We start from the raw sequence: 19,064 nt of genomic DNA on the forward strand, positions 1-19,064 counted from the left end.
CTAAATTAAATATAATATATTATAATATTGTACAAATGTGGATGAATTTGGATTAAGGTATTTAAAATTAATAATTGAAATAGATTTAAAATGAATATAATTAAGATGATTATCGTTTATCATTTAAAATCCAAATGTCAAATACATTCTCAAATCAAATCATTAAGTCAGATTCTTCCATCCAAACACAGCCAAGGGTTATGCTCGGATTTAATAGTTTGATTGGAGTGATACTTTTGAAAATGTCGATTTCAAAAAACTGAGTTAAAACAATTTGAAATTTGTCTTTAGAAATGGAAAAACAACTAAAAATCAAAGCAAATGAAATTCGAGTCGATATATTTAATCATCAGCCAAACAAGTTGCCCAGATCAAAATATTTAATATAATAATATTTAAATTTATCATAACAACAGTGATATTGGGAAAAAACTATGATATTAAATAGAATATTATCAGTAAATAATTCAACAATAATAAAAAAAATACTTACTTATAATAGTAGATAAATATATAAAAAATGTCAAATTCGGGTTCCAAAAAATATTACCAAAATAATCATTTGATAAACCGAAACTATTAACTTTGGATATGGGCCAAAGAAAATCTAGTCTTCGTAAACTTACCTATTTGGATCTAGCAAACACCACCAATGGAAACGGCACAATTCAAAGTGATCATAATTTTTTATAAAACCATACATGTTGGCAAAAATAGGGAGGTAATTCTATTAAATCCACCATTCTTTGACATGAATCAACAGTAAAAGCAAAATTTTAACTCAACTCACATCTAGTTCAAAGAACTTAGGGGGTTCACTTCAAGAAATGCATCATCCCATTCAGTCACAACGAATTGTTGAGATGTCCATACTTCTGCCTTTGCCATTTCTATCATAATGCAGATTCGTCCCCTGCCTCTGCTATCCGATAAATTCAATGAAGTTTTACATTTATGACTTTATAGACTAATCAAAAAATGGTTTGCCGGATTTTACCTTTCCCAGGCACAATAATGATTGGCGCTATTTTACAATTATGGAAGCAATATTCACTTGTGCTACCCTGCAGAAGGCTGTAAAGAACAGGATGAAAGAAACGATGAGAACTCGATCAAGCATGTATATATATATATATGATGAAGCATGTGATTGTGCAAGCGATAAAAAGTAACGGATGAGAAAGACCTTTGAATCAAACTTCGGCCTCTGGTGCCTATCACCACGGCAGCAGGCTTCAACCTTTCTGCTTCCTTGCATATAATCTTTCCTGCATCTCCTTCCACGATCCTAGCTTTCGTCTTGACCTATTCACCCAAAAATTTAATACTATTGGCTTGTCACAGATATAAACAAATATGTAAATGTCATTCTTGTCAGAAAAAATTCAAGGTGTTTCTTATTTAAATTTCAATTTTCAGCAAGTCACCATTATACAGAATCAATATGTTATATTCTTTAGTGATTTCTCAAATAAAAAGAGCACACACATTTAGATGCAATAAGCGAACGCGAGTTTCATCCGATCACAAGAATACTACGTGAAGTGGTTAGGGAAGACAATGATGAAAAATATCATATGATACAAATAAAATTTTCAATTCATTAATATATGCTTCTATCTAAATTTTCATGGCCCAATCTTTCTTAGCTAAACCATCTATTCCCACGAAACAAACACAGAAATCTTGCCTAGAATCATCACCCACATCCATATGTCTCTCAAACATCAAGATATCAAAACATTGAGAACCTGAATAAAAAACTCACCATAGCCACCTCAAGGGCCTCCACCGCAAGTTTCTCCATTAGGTTATGTGTCATCTCATATACGATCTGGTTCTTAAAACCTTGCCGAAAAATATGAGTTGAGAATAAAAAAAGTCATGAAACCACAGAAAATACATGCAAACTAGTAAGTTGGGGACCAAAACCAACAGAAGATCACCGAAATCAGCCCAACACAACATTGAAAATCAAACAATTTCCAAGAAAAACAAGAACCGAAGCATACTGGAGATTGCATGCACGAGGTGAATCGTATCGGCGAGGCGGCATAAATGGGTGACTGCCCAATCAAACGCGTGCTTGCTATTTGGACCATGATCCACAGCGATGATTATATCTCTCCCCCTTCTCCTCTCCCCGCTTTCCCTCTCCAACTCCGGCTCAGGCACAATCGGTATCAACGATGGCAGAACCACTTCTCTCCAGTTGTACTCTTCCTGTTCCTTCAGTGTCTCCATACCTTCCTCCCTTCCCTCCGGATCACAGCTTCTGGGATCTTTGGTATACGTCAAATCAACGGCCAGTGGGTGCAAAGATTGGATATTTTTTCAAAGCCCCTTTGGACAATGGCGTGTCGATATGAGATTACTTTTCCTTGTTTTACCCTTTTGGTAATCTGGATCCGAAAGGTGGACACCACTACACCGCACCGATTTTCCAATTTGCGAACTTTTTATTTACACAAGAGCCCCCACAGGCCTTATCCGGCCCCACCACTAATAGTCTGTCGCCTGAAAACTGTGAATCCAACGACCAACCAAACTCAAAATTCGAAGACCTTCTTCCATAATTTACCTCACATTCTTCAAACCGAATTGAACCCATTAAAACTTTTTATTAAGCTCATCTTAGCTGCTCAAATTCTAAATAAAAAATTGAATCCGATTCAATTCGAGTCAAAATCGTTACTTTCCGTTCAATTTAACTGAACTCCTAGAGTCCTGATTAAACTAATGGAACATTTTCGAAAATTCCAGTAAACAAGGAAGAGCATTTCACACACAACCACCTCCCAAAAAATATAAAAAAAAATAATCGAGAAATTCAAAATAGAAACCAGTGGGAAAAAATTAAAATCAACGAAGAGATCGAATGGAGAGAAGGTGCTCAGGTAACAAGAATGGATTAGATAGTTTATCCTCAGTAATCATCAGATTAACGAGATTATATTCAAAACCTCATCATTGCACCTACTCTTCTCACTCATGAGTCCTCCATTAACATAAATCAAAGTGCATGTTTTCTGTGTGCGCCGCAGAATTCCGGTGGCTGATAACGAAAAAAGAAGAAATCTTGAAGCCGCTAGGGTTTGATGCCATGGATTTGGTCTGAATTTATATAACGAGTGAGCTCTGGAGGGAAACCTCTTTTCATTAACGAAGCCCTAATCTATTTGAGAAAGGGCCCAAATAGTTTTATTATACATCGGCCTCTTTGGTGGAAATGCCCATTATTATGATTTAAGATATTAATTTAATTTAATTTAATTTGACCGTGAATCTATGCTACATCTGAAGTAGTTCTTTAAACATCCCGACACCACCCTCAATGTGACGGTGAATATTACCTACACCCATCGTCGATAATAAGATTTGATATCTGGATGGCAACAATGGTTTAGTAAATTGATCCGCTCGACGATTTTACTCGTGCATCCTCCATTAACATAAAATTTTGGAGATATTTGTAAGTAATTATTAAGTATGAAAAAATTTATCACTTTCTAGCACAAACGGAGCTTAGACCACAACTTTTGTCTCTAGCTATTATTTTTTTGGTTTGAAGCCATCCGACCCTCAAATTTTTTTAAAAAATAAATTATATTTATAAAAAAATTAAATATACTTTTTACCCCTCCCCCTCGATTTTTCTTCATTCCCAAAGTTTTTAAATTAGAATAACAAATTTTCAATACCAAATTTTAAATTAAAATTGAAAAAAATCTCAAATCTAAAACTAAATATTTTATTGTATCTCGCATTTGATTCTTTAACCAGATATAATATTCTAGAAATTTTGGGTTTGTTTTGTTATAATAAATAAGAAGTTCAATTTGATTTTTTATATTTAATTTTTTTATAAGTACTATTCAAAAATTAAAGGTAAAAACTGGTGTGAAACAGTCATACGAGTCGTATTTTGTGAGACAGATCTAGGGATGGCAATTTCCTCCGAACCCGTTGGAGGATCCGATACCCGACCCGAATAGAAGAGGGTATGGAGGGATTTTTAGACCCGATTAAATGATTGGGTAATTGGGTATGGGGATTTTCGGGTTCGGGTATGGAGGCGGATTTGATATAATCCGACCCACACCCGACCCGATTACCCGTTTAAATTAATATATATTTATATATATGTATGTATGTATGTATGTATGTATATATATAGTAATTATATTTATTTATATTAAAGATGCATCTTCTCAAATCCAAGTAAATCGATACCTTTTCTTTTCTGTTCCCTTTCACTTTCACTTTTACGTTTCAAGGTTTTACCACTTTTTTATTTTTCATTCAATTTCTCATCTTCTCCGCTGGTAAGTTTATTACATATTTGATTTCAAAAATTGAAAAAATGGTTTATTTCTTGATTATGGTTCATCATATTCCTTAGTTCGGAAACATGTATGATTAGTTCGGAGATGAAGACATGTGCCTTAGTTCATTGTTGGAACTTTTCAAGTTCTCAATCTTGATTTTGATGTTAACAAAACTTGTTATTGTGTTTCCAACATATTTACTCAAGTGTGAAGTTGCAAACACAAGAAGGAAGCTGAAACAGAATTATGCACAAACTGAATTTCTGGCAATCTTCGGTGTTTTGATGATATCTCCCAGCTGGATGATTCAAATGACAATCCGCCAATTGGACTGATTCGAAAACTCAATTTGAAACAATTCGTATTTCAAGTCAGTTGGGCAAAATCGGATGTTATCATGGTCTAACTGATCGCTCAATTACCGAACTGATCACACGAAAACAGCAATCAGTTGTATTTGAGCAGTTGCCGTATTTTAGTCATATCTCTCAGCTCGTTTATTGAAACGAAGCGATTAAGTATGCGTTGGAAAGATAAGACAAAGATCTACAAATCATTCTTATAAGTCAAAGTCTGAATCGAAGCTTATAATGCTGATAAATGACGATGAAGCTACTGGTTCTGCACAAACTGAAATCAGCTAGGCTGATTTCAGCACACCAGCTGAAACTGAATCAGCTGAAGACCAGTTGAACCAGTCCAACTGAACCAGTGGAACTGAACCATACCAACTGAACCAGTTCGACTGAATGACCAGTTGAGTTGACCATAGTTGACCAATTGACCAGTCGGGAAAATGCCCAGAAAGCTGAATTTGACCGTTGCAATCTCGGAAACAGTACAGAAACTTTTCAAACGGTCATATTCTTGTGTCTAACGTATATATCAGTGTTGGAGCCTATAAATACAACATCTTGAAGATCAAACAAAAGCTTTGGAAGAGGATTCAAAGCATGAGCAGTTAGCATGAAGAAATCAGCTAGTTGAGAGCACAAGTCCTTGTGTGAGGATACATTTGAGATGTACACTGTAGCTGATAAATTCCTCACACACGATCACTCACACATATACAAGAGAGTTGAAGTTCAAAGTTTAGTTGAGTGAGTCTTGCACAAAGACGTAAAACTTGTGTATGTAGTCTTTGCATATGAGACATTAAATAATATGTTGATTGTGAGGTGTTGCCTACAATCTTGAGTGCTAGGAGTTCAGTTTAGGCAGTGGAGTAAGTCCTAGCTGAATGGGTTTGTACAAGTAGTTGTATAAATCAAAGTCTTCTAGTAGATCCTTCCCAAGGGGAAGAAGGGGTGACGTAGGAGTGTTTGAAATCTCCGAACATCCATAAACAAATTTGTGTCTATTTGTTTATTGCATTTACTTATCATTTCCATAGTTTTAAAGAAACATTGTTGCAGCATTTTATGTGTTCTTCAAATACCAAAATATTGTATACCAAGTGTTTGATAAAATGCTTCAACCGAAAATATTTTTACTCATTCAACTTGCATATATTTTAAATGGTTTACAAAATATTTAGTCAGTTTGTACGAATGATTATTTCGAGTATTTTCCGCTTGGTTTTTAACCAAACTCGATTTAATTCATCGGTGTTCAATATTTCAAGAACCGAGCTATTGTAGCTCAACTACTACTCCCCCAATCGATCCTAACATTCATTGTATTCCTTCTACAATGTCAAGTGAAGAAGACATGTACGATTAGTTCAGAGATAAACCGATCTAGTTTTATTTTGGGTTGATAATGTTTACATATGATTAAACTAGGGGTAGCCCATATATTATTAATCAATTGAATTATAATTTTTTGGATATGATGTAAATTCTACTATATTTTTGTTGAATTGCATACTTTTGTTCAACTAATATAAATTGAATTGCATACTTTTGTTCAACTAATATAAACTATTTTTAATAATTTGTTATTTTTTGTATAAAGTTTATTTTGTAAATTTTTATCATTAATAATTTTTTTAATTGTTCATTTAAATAATTTTTTAAATATTCATAATTTCATTGAAACAATTTAAATTTGAAAACAATTCAATTGTATATGATGTGTATTTGGGCAGGGTATAGGTATCCGATAATCCGATGGGTATGGGGATGGGTATTGAAATTCAATACCCGATGGGTATGGGGATGAATTTAATAAATGAGTATGGAGATGGATGTATGAAATCTGACCCATATCCTACACATTGCCATCCCTAGACAGATCTCTTATTTGGGTCGTCAATGAAAAAATATTACTTTTTATGCTAAAAGTATTACTTATTATTGTGAATATCGGTAGGGTTGACCCGTCTCACAGATAAAGATTAGTGAGACCATCTCACAAAAACCCTACTCAAAATTAAATATCATCTCAAGCACGTTAATTTTGGGTTTAGTCGTTTAGAGCAGAGCGATTTGAGTTTAAGTTTAAACAAGTCGGACAGGTACAAATCTTTCTTAACCGATGTACCGCCATGCCTAACCAACCAACACACAAAAATTTGCCAAGTAGAGAGAAAACCTTGTAGCATTTAACCAAAGGATCCATGAAATTAAGGCATAACTGGCGGAACAAGTTAAAATATATATATATATATATATATATATATATATATATATATATATATATATATATATATGTGTGTGTGTGTCGCAAATTTTTATTCGTGAGCCGAATAAATTATGTTCATATTATGATAATAAATAATATTTTTAACATAAAAAATAATATTTTTTCTTTAGTGTCTCAAATAGAAGTTATGTCTCACAAAATTTTACTAATGAGATCGTCTCCCAAGAGTTTTCTGTGGGAACATAATCAAATAATAGACAACAAATCTAGAAACAAAAGCATAATGGATTTAATTACACAACCATTCTTGCACAAGATTTTGTACCTTTTTCTTAACGATAAAGGCCTATAAATCTCACGGTTGGCACGTACCTCTCGTACACAAATTTAGCATTACTTTCTACTTAAAATACCCAGATTTCCCCTCAAATTTCCAAGAGTTTTCATCCCACGCAGTCTCTTTCAATATATTGCTTGTAAGTCTACTCTTTTTATAACAAACTGATGGCTTATTTTAACCAGTAACCTCCCATCAATTCTTATAAAAATCATGTCCAAAACATGTAAGAATCATCAATTTACGCCAAACTCGGACAAAAAAAATGGGTTCGGGAAAAGTTTGTCGTTGGACTCTATGTTTCTTGTTCGCGTGTGTCGTGGGATTCAGGTCAGTGGCTCAAGTCGAAGCTGCGCTGAAAACATATCTGTTCGATGTGAGAAAATAAACGTTTATCGGATGTTATAAATGTATATATTCATTTTTTTTACTTTTGTTATTGTATCAATGTGTATATTTTTTTCAGATTCAAGTGAAGAATGTGAGCAGATTGTGTCATGCCAAGCCAATTGTGACTGTGAATGGAATGTTTCCAGGGCCAACAATCTATGTTAGAGAAGGAGACCGAGTCCAAATTAATGTCACAAATCATGCACAATATAACATGTCAATTCATTGGTACTAAAATTTCGATACTATTCATGAAAAAATATATGACCCTTGAATTATCCCCTCCAACTGTTCTTGATTCAAATACGTCGTGATTTTGGGTCGAATAACGAGTTTTATAGAACCCGAACCATTTAGTTTAAAGGTTTGTGATTCTATAATAGAATGCTAACATTTGAAGTTCACCCTTTCGTGACGACAATTTAAAAAAGAAAACATTGCATTTTTTTCATTGTTTTGTAGGCATGGAATAAAGCAAAATCGAAACGGTTGGGCGGATGGACCGGCGTATATAACGCAATGTCCGGTTCAGACCGGGCAGAGCTATACCTACGACTTCAATGTAACAGAGCAAAGAGGAACATTATGGTGGCATGCACATATTTTTTGGCTCAGAGCCACTGTATATGGTGCCTTTGTCATAATGCCCAAACCGGGTTTCCCTTATCCTTTCCCTCAACCTCATTTTGAATTTAATTTAGTCCTAGGTAATTATTTATTTATTTATCGTCATCGTCGTAAACTATATACGTATATAGATGTATATTAGATGTTACGCGAGTATTAATTTTTAATCTCGAGTTTGTGATTCATAATTCCATGAATCTCACGAGCTCGACTCGTTTTCTTATCGAAATGCATAACGTGTTTATGAGAAGAAAAAAAAAACAGGGGAGTGGTGGAATGATGATGTTGAAGAGGTTGTAAAACAAGGAAACCAACTGGGATTGCCTCCAAGAATGTCGGATGCACATACTATAAATGGCAAGCCGGGGCCTCTTTTCCCATGTTCCGATAAACGTAAGGGGAAATTTAGCTGTTTAATCCTTTCGTTTGGTTCAAGTTTTGATATATGAACTCCTCGATTTTCAAATACTGTAGTAGGACTGTTTATTTATTACAAATTTGGGAAGGTTAAAGAAAAAGGTTAATCTAAACACTCCAAAAACAGACACGTTTGTGATACAAGTTGAGCAAGGAAACACGTACCTCTTGAGAATCATCAATGCTGCACTCAACGACGAGCTTTTCTTCGCCATCGCCGGCCACAGCATGACGGTAGTGGAAATCGACGCGGTCTATACCAAACCATTCGCAACAGATGCTGTCCTAATAGCACCCGGTCAGACAACAAACGTCCTTGTTCGAGCCGACCAACAACCAGGCAGATACTTCATGGCCGCAAGGCCGTTCATGGATGCGCAGATTCCGGTAGACAACAAAACTGTGACAGCTATACTGCAATACCGAGACGTCCCGAACACCATAATCCCAAGAATGCCTCATCTGCCAGCACAAAACGACACTGCCTTTGCTTTGAGTTACAATGACAAGCTTAGAAGCCTGAACTCGCCACAGTTTCCGGTGACCGTACCGCTTAAAGTCGACCGTCATCTGTTCTACACTATTGGATTTGGAGTTAACCCATGTCCATCTTGTCAGAACGGAACGGCTGTCACTGCTTCCTTAAACAACATAACCTTTGTTATGCCTCGGACCGGCCTCTTACAAGCTCACTACTTCAACCTTAAAGGGGTGTTCACCATGGACTTCCCCGACCGTCCTCTGGCACCGTTTAACTACACCGGTGCACCACTCACGACTAATCTCAGAACCATGCAAAGCGCCATGCCACGGCTCAGTAAGGTAGCATACAATTCGACGGTGGAGTTGGTACTTCAAGACACCAACCTTCTATCAGTGGAGTCTCATCCATTCCATCTTCACGGTTACAACTTCTTCGTTGTCGGATCCGGGATCGGGAACTTTGATCCAAAGAACGACCCTGCGAAGTTCAACTTGGTGGATCCACCCGAAAGAAACACGGTAGGAGTCCCCACGGGGGGCTGGACTGCCATAAGGTTCAGAGCCGATAATCCGGGTAAGTGAATTCCCCTCCTTAGTCACACTTTCTTGACCCGAAAAAGCGTACCTTTTCATGCTTTTTGATGATCATTTAGGGGTTTGGTTCATGCATTGCCACTTGGAACTGCACACTGGCTGGGGATTGAAGACAGCATTTGTAGTGGAGGATGGACCAAGTCCAGATCTTTCAGTACTGCCTCCACCAAAGGATCTTCCACCTTGTTAAACTCATCATATTTATTGGATTTTTCATGTCATAACATGCGAAGTTTGAGGTTGTTTTACATATTTCTTGAGGCAGAAAATAGGCATTATTTTCCATTTTATCCACATGATGTGAAGTTGTTTGGCAAAGTTTTCATAAATATATTTTTAAAGTTTTTTGACTTCTAAAATACTATAATTACTGATATGTTGGAATGTATTACTTCAAATAAATGAAATGAGTTGGAGAAAAGAAAAATTAGTGAGGAAATAAGCTTGAAGTATAATTCTGGAAATAAGGGTAAACATCCGGGTTATTTTTATCATTTTCAAGTTTTAATTAATAAAATTTTATAAATTTCAACCCCCAATTTCGAACACTACCCAATCTTTTTTTTTTATTTTAAAAAAGCAAGTATCTATAAACATTATAAAATCAATGATAAATGTCCATGCAGTCCTCCACGTTAAGAATTTTTTTAGTTCGATCCATATTCTATTGTGTGCATCAAATTCATCCCTCGTGTTACTTTTTTCCCACCTTTAGTCCTCCTCTTACGTCAATGACGACCTTTCATTTGAAAAAGCCCAAGTTTTCTGATTCATTTCCGATTCAGTCTGTCCATGTTCGGGTGTTTTCACATGAGCATCACTGTGCCCAAATTTGGCCTATTTTGGCCATCAACATAACAAGATAAATAAATTTCATGTGGAACCGAAACCTATTCATGAATCCCGAGCTCAAAACCACGTTCGATGTTGAGACGCTGCAACCATAGTCCCTATAATTTTGAGTATCCAATAGTTATATATGTTTCTCGACGCATGGCTCGTGTTGGAATAGATCCAACGGCCATCATTAGCACTAGTCACCCCAGTGCAACATTGAAGTAATTCTCGTGTTGTCATGGAGAATATTTATCTCAAATATGATGGGGTGAAAAATACGTATAACACCTACTTAGTATTCACACATTATTCTACATTTTTTTGTCGTGCTAGCGCGCGGTAGTAAATGAATTCTGCTGCCATGATCAAATCACTGCACACTTCGGAACCATATATCATATGCTTGTAATTTCCACATTCAAGTGCACGTGAATCATAAAAAATGAAGAAAAAATACCCATATACTATATATAAATCTTTAAACCCTTCTCCTCATTCCGTCTTCAGATTCTTCTCGAATCATAAATCAGTCCACATTCAGTCAGCTCGGGGGTCGTGGGACCTAGCAGCAGGCTTTTTCCCTCGGTATGTCTGATAAAACAAGAACCCATAAATATAACATCGATTACTAATGAAAAGATTCAAAAGGATGATGACTAGTTTTTTGCAAGGGCATAAGAAAACACATATATAATAATCGATCTCGTCCCAAGATTACCTGCTTTCCAACATTGAATGGTATATATTTATACTTGATCATGTGCATGATTTGGCGCTTCATTGTCAGTACAAAAAGAACGATCCAGTAGAACAACAAGATAGGCCAGAACACAGGGACATCGAACATGGAGAAGAAGGTCATCAGAAATGCTATACAGAAAGCTTTGGTGATTGCATACCTGAAACCATTAGATGCAGAAAATGTGATATATAGTATAATTCAATTGGATATCCCAATTGACACATTAATTAAAACCAGTCACTAAATTATTAAACAATAAAGACTAACAATGGAGAACGATTATTTCATCCACAGATGAATAACGAAAACTATTTATGCAGGAAAAGTAGAGGATGATTCAATGATACCATCAGTTGACACTGTCTCTCACATAGTATTATTTATGCATAAAAGCATACATACATACCATTCACGCTTGTCATCACCTAGTAGCAGCAACCATGTTCGTTGCTCGAAGATTACTAGTAAACTGATAACAGTTCCATATCATTTTCCAGGTGACTTGCACTTATTTAAAACATTAACATGTTTATAAATCAAAATCAGTAGCAATTTATCAGGTAATGGCAGCATGCTAAATGTTCTAAGTGTTCTCAATTGTATCATCAGCTCGGAAATTAGTCAACCTTGGAAATATATTAACGATCAGCAGTCAAATATACAAAAATAATTACCAAAATTTGAACTCGGGAAGGCGGCGAATGAATGGTTTGAATTCATCAGAACCTTTTGTAGGCAGCCGAGGTCCATCAGACTGTTCAAGTTCCGGGTCAACAAGAGGTGACAAAAATCCAATAAGAAGATTTAGAATGTAGATCCCCAAACCATAGGAAACAACGTAAAACCCTTGAAGATAGTAAACTCGCAGAGCATAAACCAAAGCTAGAGCAAAAGTTCCAGTCCACCGGTAATGTGCGTGCAGAGTAGATTTATCTAAGTAGTACTGGAAAAGCCGAGATAGTTCATGCCTCTGTTGGTTCAGTGCCGCAGCTGCCGTTGAGGGCCCGTCACCTCCACCCCCCTCCATCAATAACACTCTCAAAAAAACTACAATTTTGATATAGCACTTCAACCAGGCCAACAACCTACAGTTGACAAGGATCAGCATGCTTCAAGAATCGTAAGGCAACACATTATCCCTATGCCGACTGGTAAAAATGCAATTGAGCAAAACAAAACAGCTGGAAATCTTTTATATGCTTTCCACTCAAGAGACAAAATAAGGAAAATTTTGAGACGCTAGAAAACAACACCCAGATTTGCAAAGAATAAAAAAGCTTCTCCCAGATCCCAAAAGAATACTCCATTAACAAACAATGGTGGCGTCAATGTTTCTTAAGGGAAACCCGAACAGCAAGACAGTTTCAAAATCCACAGACCCACCCGTATTAAAAAAAAAAAAAAAAAAATCAGCTGAGAGCTCCGAATAGAAAGATTAAATACATGATTCTTGCAATATATTGGACTGCTAAAGACATTTAGCACAAAATAAACAAATATTAAGAACACAGGCCAGTTTTTTCCATTTCTTTAAGCCCAATAACACACTTTGACTTGAAATGCAACTTCAGCTAACAACTGCATTTCAATCCAAATACCCCAAACAAAAACATCAATCTTAGTATTGTGTCCATTGTCAATGACTCCTTCGTTTAATCCTAATGGCAACAAAAAGCTAAAGAAATATTTGTTCAATTTCAAATCAACCCTAATTTCAAAACAAGTAGATCTCACAAAAACCGATCCCCAATCAGAACACTCAATCTTGGAGAGCAGAAACTATCCGCATTCCACCAGATATCAAATCAAGCATTTTCAATAAACAGTTTGCATTTCTTTTCTCTCAATAAACTAAGAAATTAGGTTTACCTCCCAACCCGGTGAAAGAAGATTTAATTTTCGGAAAAAATTTCGTCGGTGAAGATATATGGAAAAGTGTGTTTGAAATGCAGGTGGACAAGATACACACACCTGAGCTTAAAATACCAATTTCCAAAACAAATTTCACCGATATTTCACGATAAAAATAATATTTTTTTATAGATGACGCAAATAAGATATTCGTCTCACAAAATACGATCTGTGAGACTGTATCAAACAAGTTTTTGTCTTGAAAATAAATATTTTTTAAAAAATCTCATTCGGTAATTTCCGAAACAAATTTAAATTGGATTTTTTTTTCACTTTTTTCTTTAAAAAAAGCAATTGAATTGAAATAAAATTTTTAAAAAAATCTCATTCCCCATTTGTTATAGTCCAATTAATATAGATATCAAGTTAAAAACTTCGTGAAAAAAAGATTTTGATCATTTGCATTCGCATTAAACTCTCTTATAATTTTATGTGACATTTAATAATATCAACAATAATTGGTGGCATGCTTGCATCTATAGGAAAAAGAAAAGGAAAGAAAAAATAACAAGAGTGCTTTAAAGCGGCAGCACGATTGATTTAGAACGTGATACAAAATTGGGTGGATATTCTCTCCACCATTGTAATTGTTCAGAGTACTCTGAAACGATTTACAAAAATATATCGGGGTACATGTAAAATTATGAAGTTGGATATATTATTGCATAAAATTACAATAATAATAAATCACAGTTAAGATAAAATATAAATTTGATTAAATAACATTAATAAATATTTGAATACTAATGAACTTATTTGCTAAGTATAGAAATGGCGTGTCCAACCAAAATATCTAAACCCAAATAGAAACTTGAGTGTTGAACCAACACAATAATAATTCTTATAGAATATTAGTAGATATTCTATAGAGGCAGAACTTCATCTTATATCAATTATCATTTGAGCGATATAGACTTACACTTTAGTCAACAAAAAACATATACTCAAAGCAAAATAAATTATCAATATCAAGGTCGGTGAAACTCGTTGTTTCTTTGAAACATATTTGTTCTCTCACACGAGTCGCTTGAAAATCAATTAGAGTTTGTTTCCCATGATACAATGGTTCAAAATCTAATGACAATCAGGCACCAATTATTACGCTAAGCGAACTAAAAAACGTACCTGAATTTTATCACATTGAACAAAAAGAATCGAATAAACTACATAGCATATTTTAAGATGATAAGACAAGTGAATTTCTTAGAAAATCAAGTGTGCGGATTTTGAAAAGTACTCTCTATTTATAGCTTGTATGTTAAACATCAACACCCCAAATAATTCATATTCAAGGGCACTTAAAGCCCACTCTCCCACTACCATATATCGATGGTCATCACTTAATCACGTCATTAAAATTATGATCAAGAGGATGCGAAGGGGGTTGATTACATATGTAGGGGCACTATCCCATGATAGAATCAATGACCCAAATTTAACCACAAATACATGGGGTCCACTAATTTTTTTAAAATCACATATATGTGTGAATCTTGTCCATCCAAACCATGTGAGGGCAGTGCCCCCACATGAAGCATCGACTTAACATGCGAATGGTTGATTACATCCTACATGTAGGGGCACTACCCCATGATAGAATCAATGACCCAAATTTAACCACACATACATGTGGTCAACTAATTTTTTTAAAATCACATATATGTGTGAATCATGTCCATCCAAGCCATGTGAGGGCAGTGCCCCACATGTAGCATCGACTTAACCTGCGAAGGGTTGATTACATCAGACATGTAAGAGCACCACCCCGATGATAGAATCAATGACCCAAATTTAACCACACATACATGAGGTCCCCTAATTTTTTTTAAAATCACATATATATGTGAATCTTGTCCATCCAAACCATGTGAGGGCAGTGCTCCCACATGTAGCATCGACTTAACCTGCGAAAGGTTGATTACATCCTACATGTAGGAGCACTATCTCTATGATAAAATCAATGACCCAAATTTAACCACACATACATGAGGTCCACTAATTTTTATAAAATCACATATATGTGTGAATCTTGTCCATCCAAACCATGTGAGGGCAGTGCCCCTACATGTAGCATCGACTTAACCTGCGAAAGGTTGATTACATCCTACATGTAGGGGCACTACCCCCATGATAGAATCAATGACCCAAATTTAACCACACATACATGGGGTCCACTAATTTTTTTTTAAAATCACATATATATGTGAATCTTGTCCATCCAAACCATGTGAGGACAGTGCCCCCACAAGTAGCATCGACTTAACCTGCGAAGGGTTGATTACATCCATGGGCGGAGCTTATTAAGGCCCAGTGTGGGCAGACCACACTGGGCCAAAAAAAAATATTTATAAAAATGGGCCCAAAAAATTAATAGGGTTTATAAATATAAGTGGGCCAATTTTCTTTTAAAAAGCCCACTACACCTTGGAAAACAAATTAATAGGGTTTATAAATACTATTCTGTTGAAAATTATTGGAGCTACATGTCAAATTTCTTGAGTTGATCGCACGAAATTATTCGGGCTACCTGTCAAATTTCGCCGCTAAAAAACTGGTACAATTCTACTTTAATTGATTCTCTTTACATTTTCCTCTCAATTATTCGATTCTTTTTTGCTCCGAATTGTCTTAAATGGGCTCTCACTTGTCCCGCTAATTTACTATCCAATATTCAATTTACGTTAAACCCCAAATCCTTTTATTAGTTTTATGATGATTTCTGATGATTTTTTAGGATTTTCTTATAATTTCAAAAGTGGTGTTTGTTATTTTAATATGTGTTCGATGTTGTTTTCCCCTATGTAGTGTGTTCCATTTGTTCTTAATTTGAGCCTCTAATACTTTTATGTAATCTATTGTTGTTATTTAAAACCGTGTTGGTAGATATTGATTATGATTTATATGCTGATAGCTTTGTCATTTTTATTTTATTAGGAAATCAATATTTACAATGCATAGATTTTTTAAAAGAAAAGATCCAGAACCAGAAGTACAAAGCATTGGAGACGTTAGGGTTGAAGAATTTGATTTCTCACAACTACCGGCAGATCCTGGACTTAGGACTCCAATTTGTGAATATAATGTTAATATTAGAGATCAAGTTCGAAGGGCATATTTGCAAAAAGGTCCATGTTTCATGGTTTAATGAATTTGGTGATTGGTTAGAGTATAGTGTAGAAAAAGATGCCGCATATTGTTTGTATTGTTATCTCTTCAAGACAACTGAGGGAAAACAAGCAGGAGGGGAGGCTTTTGTTAATGAAGGATTCACAAATTGGAAGTGTAAAGATAGGTTAAATATTCATGTTGGCCAGCATGACAGCGAACATCATAAAGCTCGAATGAATTGTGAGACTTTGATGAATCAAGATGAGCACATTCAGTCAGTTTTGCACAAACAGTCAAAGCAAATGCGGAATGATTATCGTATCCATCTCAATGCTTCAATTGATTGTATTAGAGTTTTGTTGCGACAAGGGCATTCATTTCGAGGTCACGATGAAACTGAAAGTTCTCATAATCCAGGTAACTTTCTTATCCAATTGGAATTTTTAGGTGCTCATAATAAAGAGATTAATGATGTGATATTGAAAAATGCTCCTAAAAATTGCAAGTTGACATCACCTGATATTCAGAAGGACATAGTGAGTGCTTGTGCCACTGAAACGATTAATATTATTATCAGAGATGTTGGTGATTCCTTGTTCTCTATTTTAGTTGATGAATCTCGTGATGTGTCAACAAAAGAGCAAATGTCAGTTGTTATCCGTTATGTGGATAGTAGTGGACATGTAAATGAACGCTTTATCGGGATTGAACATGTTACCAGTACTACATCAACCTCACTTAAAGCTGCTATTGATAAGATGTTTTCTAGATAAAATTTGAGCATGTCTAAGTTGAGAGGACAAGGTTTTGATGGAGCAAGTAATATGCAGGGTAAATTTAATGGTTTAAAAGCACTCATCTTAAAGGAGAACCCATGTGCATTTTACATACATTGTTTTGCCCATCAGCTTCAACTAGCTCTTATAGCTGTGGCCAAGAAAAATCTTCCGATTTCTAATTTCTTTCGTGTTGTTGGTGATGTGTTAAATGTTGTTGGAGCATCTTGCAAACGTTCTGATCTTCTTCGAGAGAAACATTCGGATTTTATTGTCGAGGCATTAGAGAGGGGTGAGATTTCAAGTGGCCGGGGACTTAATCAAGAAACTACCCTTCAACGTGCTGGGGATACACGTTGGGGATCACATTACAATTCTTTGATAAGCTTGATTTCCATGTTCTCTGCTGTCATTGATGTGCTTGAAATAATTTCAGAAGATGATTCCAGTTCTCCTGATCAAAAAACCGAAGCATTTAATTTATTGGAATCAATACTTTCATTTGATTTTGCATTCAATCTACACTTGATGAAACACGTCTTAGGAATTTCGAGTGAATTGTCGACAACATTGCAAAAAAAAAGATCAGGATATTGTGAATGCAATGGATTTGGTACAAATATGCAAACACCGACTCCAAAAAATGAGAGATGATGGTTGGGATTCATTTTTAGAAAAGGTTAACAGATTTTGTGAGCAACATTACATTGATGTTCTCAAAATGGATTATATGTTCACACGTTGGGCACCACGTGGTCGTCCCCATCGTAATCCACCAGAAGTGACAAATTTGCATCATTATCGTGTGGATTTATTCTATGCTGTTATCGACATGCAACTTCAAGAGTTAAATGATCGTTTCTCAGAGGCAGGTACAAAGTTACTCCTTTGTGTAGCTTGTTTGTGTCCACAAAACTTGTTTTATGCTTTTGACAAGAAAAAATTGATGCAACTAGCTGAATTTTATCCACAAGATTTTTCAAGATTTGATCTCCTCACACTTGATGATCAACTTGAAACTTATATATGTGATATGCGTTTTAACAAAGCATTTCAAGGATTGAAAGGACTTGGTGATCTTTCAGAGAAGTTAGTAATGTCAAAGAAAAATATGGTGTACCCATTGGTTTATAAGCTTTTGACATTGACATTAATTCTACCGGTTGCAACGGCGACAGTAGAGAGAGTGTTTTCTGCCATGAGAATTGTGAAAGACAGATTGCGCAATCGAATGAGTGATGATTGGATGAATGATAGTCTCATTGTCTATGTAGAGAAAGATATATTTCTGACCGTTGATAATGAATCTATTGTACAAAGGTTTCAAAATATGAAGACTCGAAAAGAACAATTGTAAGGTAGTTATTTTGCGATGTTTTATGATTAAAAGATTTTTGTTGTTTTATTAATTATAGCATATCATAGACTACACTGAATAAAAATTCTAGCTCCGCCCCTGATTACATCCTACATGTAGGGGCACTACCCCCATGATAGAATCAATGACCCAAATTTAACCACACATACATGAGGTCCACTAATTTTTTTAAAATCACATATATGTGCGAAGGGTATCCTCAATGGCAAAAACATGTGTGAGACAGTCTCATGTGTCGTATTTTGTGAGACGGATATCTTATTTGGGACATCCATGAAAAATTATTACTTTTTATGCTAAGATTATTACTTTTTATTGTGAATATCGCTATGGTTGACTCGTCTCACAGATAAAGATTCGTGAGATCGTCTCACAAGAGACATACTCCTCATCAATTTTATGAAAAGTTCATGTATTAATTTTTTTTTACTATTTTCTAATTTTACTAATTGTTAATTGTCCCACATCGGTTTGATAAATAACCTTTGAGTGACATATATTGGCTTGGACAATCCTACCCCCTTGAGCTAGCTTTTGGGGTTGAGTTAGG

General features: G+C 35.3%; 5 protein-coding genes and 1 non-coding gene across 8 annotated transcripts; 3 read left to right on the forward strand and 3 right to left on the reverse strand.

Annotated features, from left to right (window-relative positions):
• Positions 1 to 667: 667 nt before the first annotated feature.
• LOC140809836 (universal stress protein PHOS32) lies at positions 668 to 3,094 on the reverse strand. 2 transcript variants are annotated; one of them, XM_073167583.1, is made up of 5 exons: positions 2,013 to 3,094; positions 1,769 to 1,848; positions 1,187 to 1,305; positions 998 to 1,074; positions 668 to 922 (listed from the first exon to the last, which is right to left on the reverse strand). In XM_073167583.1, exons 1-5 carry the CDS (start codon positions 2,242 to 2,244, stop codon positions 894 to 896), a joined length of 537 nt encoding a protein of 178 aa, XP_073023684.1. In that variant the 5' UTR covers positions 2,245 to 3,094; the 3' UTR covers positions 668 to 893. The 2 variants fall into 2 exon arrangements, with proteins under 2 accessions (XP_073023684.1, XP_073023685.1); XM_073167584.1 differs by having other exon boundaries at positions 668 to 919; positions 2,013 to 3,091.
• On the reverse strand, positions 2,892 to 2,975 carry LOC140811027 (small nucleolar RNA U30). Its single transcript, XR_012113419.1, has one exon. It is a non-coding gene; the product is annotated as a small nucleolar RNA U30 (small nucleolar RNA).
• A 4,373-nt stretch (positions 3,095 to 7,467) lies between the features above and the next one.
• LOC140808631 (laccase-11-like) lies at positions 7,468 to 10,111 on the forward strand. Of its 2 annotated transcripts, none has more exons than XM_073165755.1 (6): positions 7,468 to 7,627; positions 7,718 to 7,869; positions 8,104 to 8,348; positions 8,533 to 8,661; positions 8,813 to 9,742; positions 9,822 to 10,108. In XM_073165755.1, exons 1-6 carry the CDS (start codon positions 7,517 to 7,519, stop codon positions 9,950 to 9,952), a joined length of 1,698 nt encoding a protein of 565 aa, XP_073021856.1. In that variant the 5' UTR covers positions 7,468 to 7,516; the 3' UTR covers positions 9,953 to 10,108. The 2 variants fall into 2 exon arrangements, with proteins under 2 accessions (XP_073021856.1, XP_073021857.1); XM_073165756.1 differs by having other exon boundaries at positions 7,515 to 7,581; positions 9,822 to 10,111.
• Positions 10,112 to 10,830: 719 nt separating this feature from the next.
• LOC140810101 (protein RER1A-like) lies at positions 10,831 to 13,324 on the reverse strand. The gene is made up of 4 exons (XM_073167911.1): positions 13,211 to 13,324; positions 12,016 to 12,426; positions 11,318 to 11,498; positions 10,831 to 11,190 (listed from the first exon to the last, which is right to left on the reverse strand). Exons 2-4 carry the CDS (start codon positions 12,366 to 12,368, stop codon positions 11,137 to 11,139), a joined length of 588 nt encoding a protein of 195 aa, XP_073024012.1. The 5' UTR covers positions 12,369 to 12,426; positions 13,211 to 13,324; the 3' UTR covers positions 10,831 to 11,136.
• Positions 13,325 to 16,332: 3,008 nt separating this feature from the next.
• LOC140809132 (uncharacterized) lies at positions 16,333 to 17,133 on the forward strand. The gene has a single exon (XM_073166622.1). It carries the CDS (start codon positions 16,333 to 16,335, stop codon positions 17,131 to 17,133), a length of 801 nt encoding a protein of 266 aa, XP_073022723.1.
• Positions 17,134 to 17,142: 9 nt separating this feature from the next.
• LOC140809133 (uncharacterized) lies at positions 17,143 to 18,493 on the forward strand. Its single transcript, XM_073166623.1, has 2 exons — positions 17,143 to 17,689; positions 17,811 to 18,493. The coding sequence occupies exons 1-2, from the start codon at positions 17,143 to 17,145 to the stop codon at positions 18,491 to 18,493; spliced, it is 1,230 nt and encodes a 409-aa protein (XP_073022724.1).
• The last annotated feature ends 571 nt before the right edge of the window (positions 18,494 to 19,064 follow it).

Source organism: Primulina eburnea, chromosome 13 (genome assembly GCF_022965805.1).
Source record: "Primulina eburnea isolate SZY01 chromosome 13, ASM2296580v1, whole genome shotgun sequence".
NCBI classification, from domain to species: domain Eukaryota; kingdom Viridiplantae; phylum Streptophyta; class Magnoliopsida; order Lamiales; family Gesneriaceae; genus Primulina; species Primulina eburnea.

Coding starts and splice junctions, on each gene's coding strand:
- LOC140809836 (XM_073167583.1), bottom strand. CDS start 2,244: ATGGAGACACTGAAGGAACAGGAAGAGTACAACTGGAGAGAAGTGGTT. Junction 1,849..2,012: donor CCTCGTGCATGCAATCTCCA/GTATGCTTCGGT, acceptor TTTTTCGGCAAG/GTTTTAAGAACCAGATCGTA. Junction 1,306..1,768: donor AGGCCCTTGAGGTGGCTATG/GTGAGTTTTTTA, acceptor TTGGGTGAATAG/GTCAAGACGAAAGCTAGGAT.
- LOC140808631 (XM_073165755.1), top strand. CDS start 7,517: ATGGGTTCGGGAAAAGTTTGTCGTTGGACTCTATGTTTCTTGTTCGCG. Junction 8,349..8,532: donor TGAATTTAATTTAGTCCTAG/GTAATTATTTAT, acceptor AAAAAAAAACAG/GGGAGTGGTGGAATGATGAT. Junction 9,743..9,821: donor GTTCAGAGCCGATAATCCGG/GTAAGTGAATTC, acceptor ATGATCATTTAG/GGGTTTGGTTCATGCATTGC.
- LOC140810101 (XM_073167911.1), bottom strand. CDS start 12,368: ATGGAGGGGGGTGGAGGTGACGGGCCCTCAACGGCAGCTGCGGCACTG. Junction 11,499..12,015: donor CTTCCCGAGTTCAAATTTTG/GTAATTATTTTT, acceptor TAATGGTTTCAG/GTATGCAATCACCAAAGCTT. Junction 11,191..11,317: donor CATTCAATGTTGGAAAGCAG/GTAATCTTGGGA, acceptor TTGTTTTATCAG/ACATACCGAGGGAAAAAGCC.
- LOC140809132 (XM_073166622.1), top strand. CDS start 16,333: ATGTTAATATTAGAGATCAAGTTCGAAGGGCATATTTGCAAAAAGGTC.
- LOC140809133 (XM_073166623.1), top strand. CDS start 17,143: ATGTCTAAGTTGAGAGGACAAGGTTTTGATGGAGCAAGTAATATGCAG. Junction 17,690..17,810: donor ACACGTCTTAGGAATTTCGA/GTGAATTGTCGA, acceptor ATTCATTTTTAG/AAAAGGTTAACAGATTTTGT.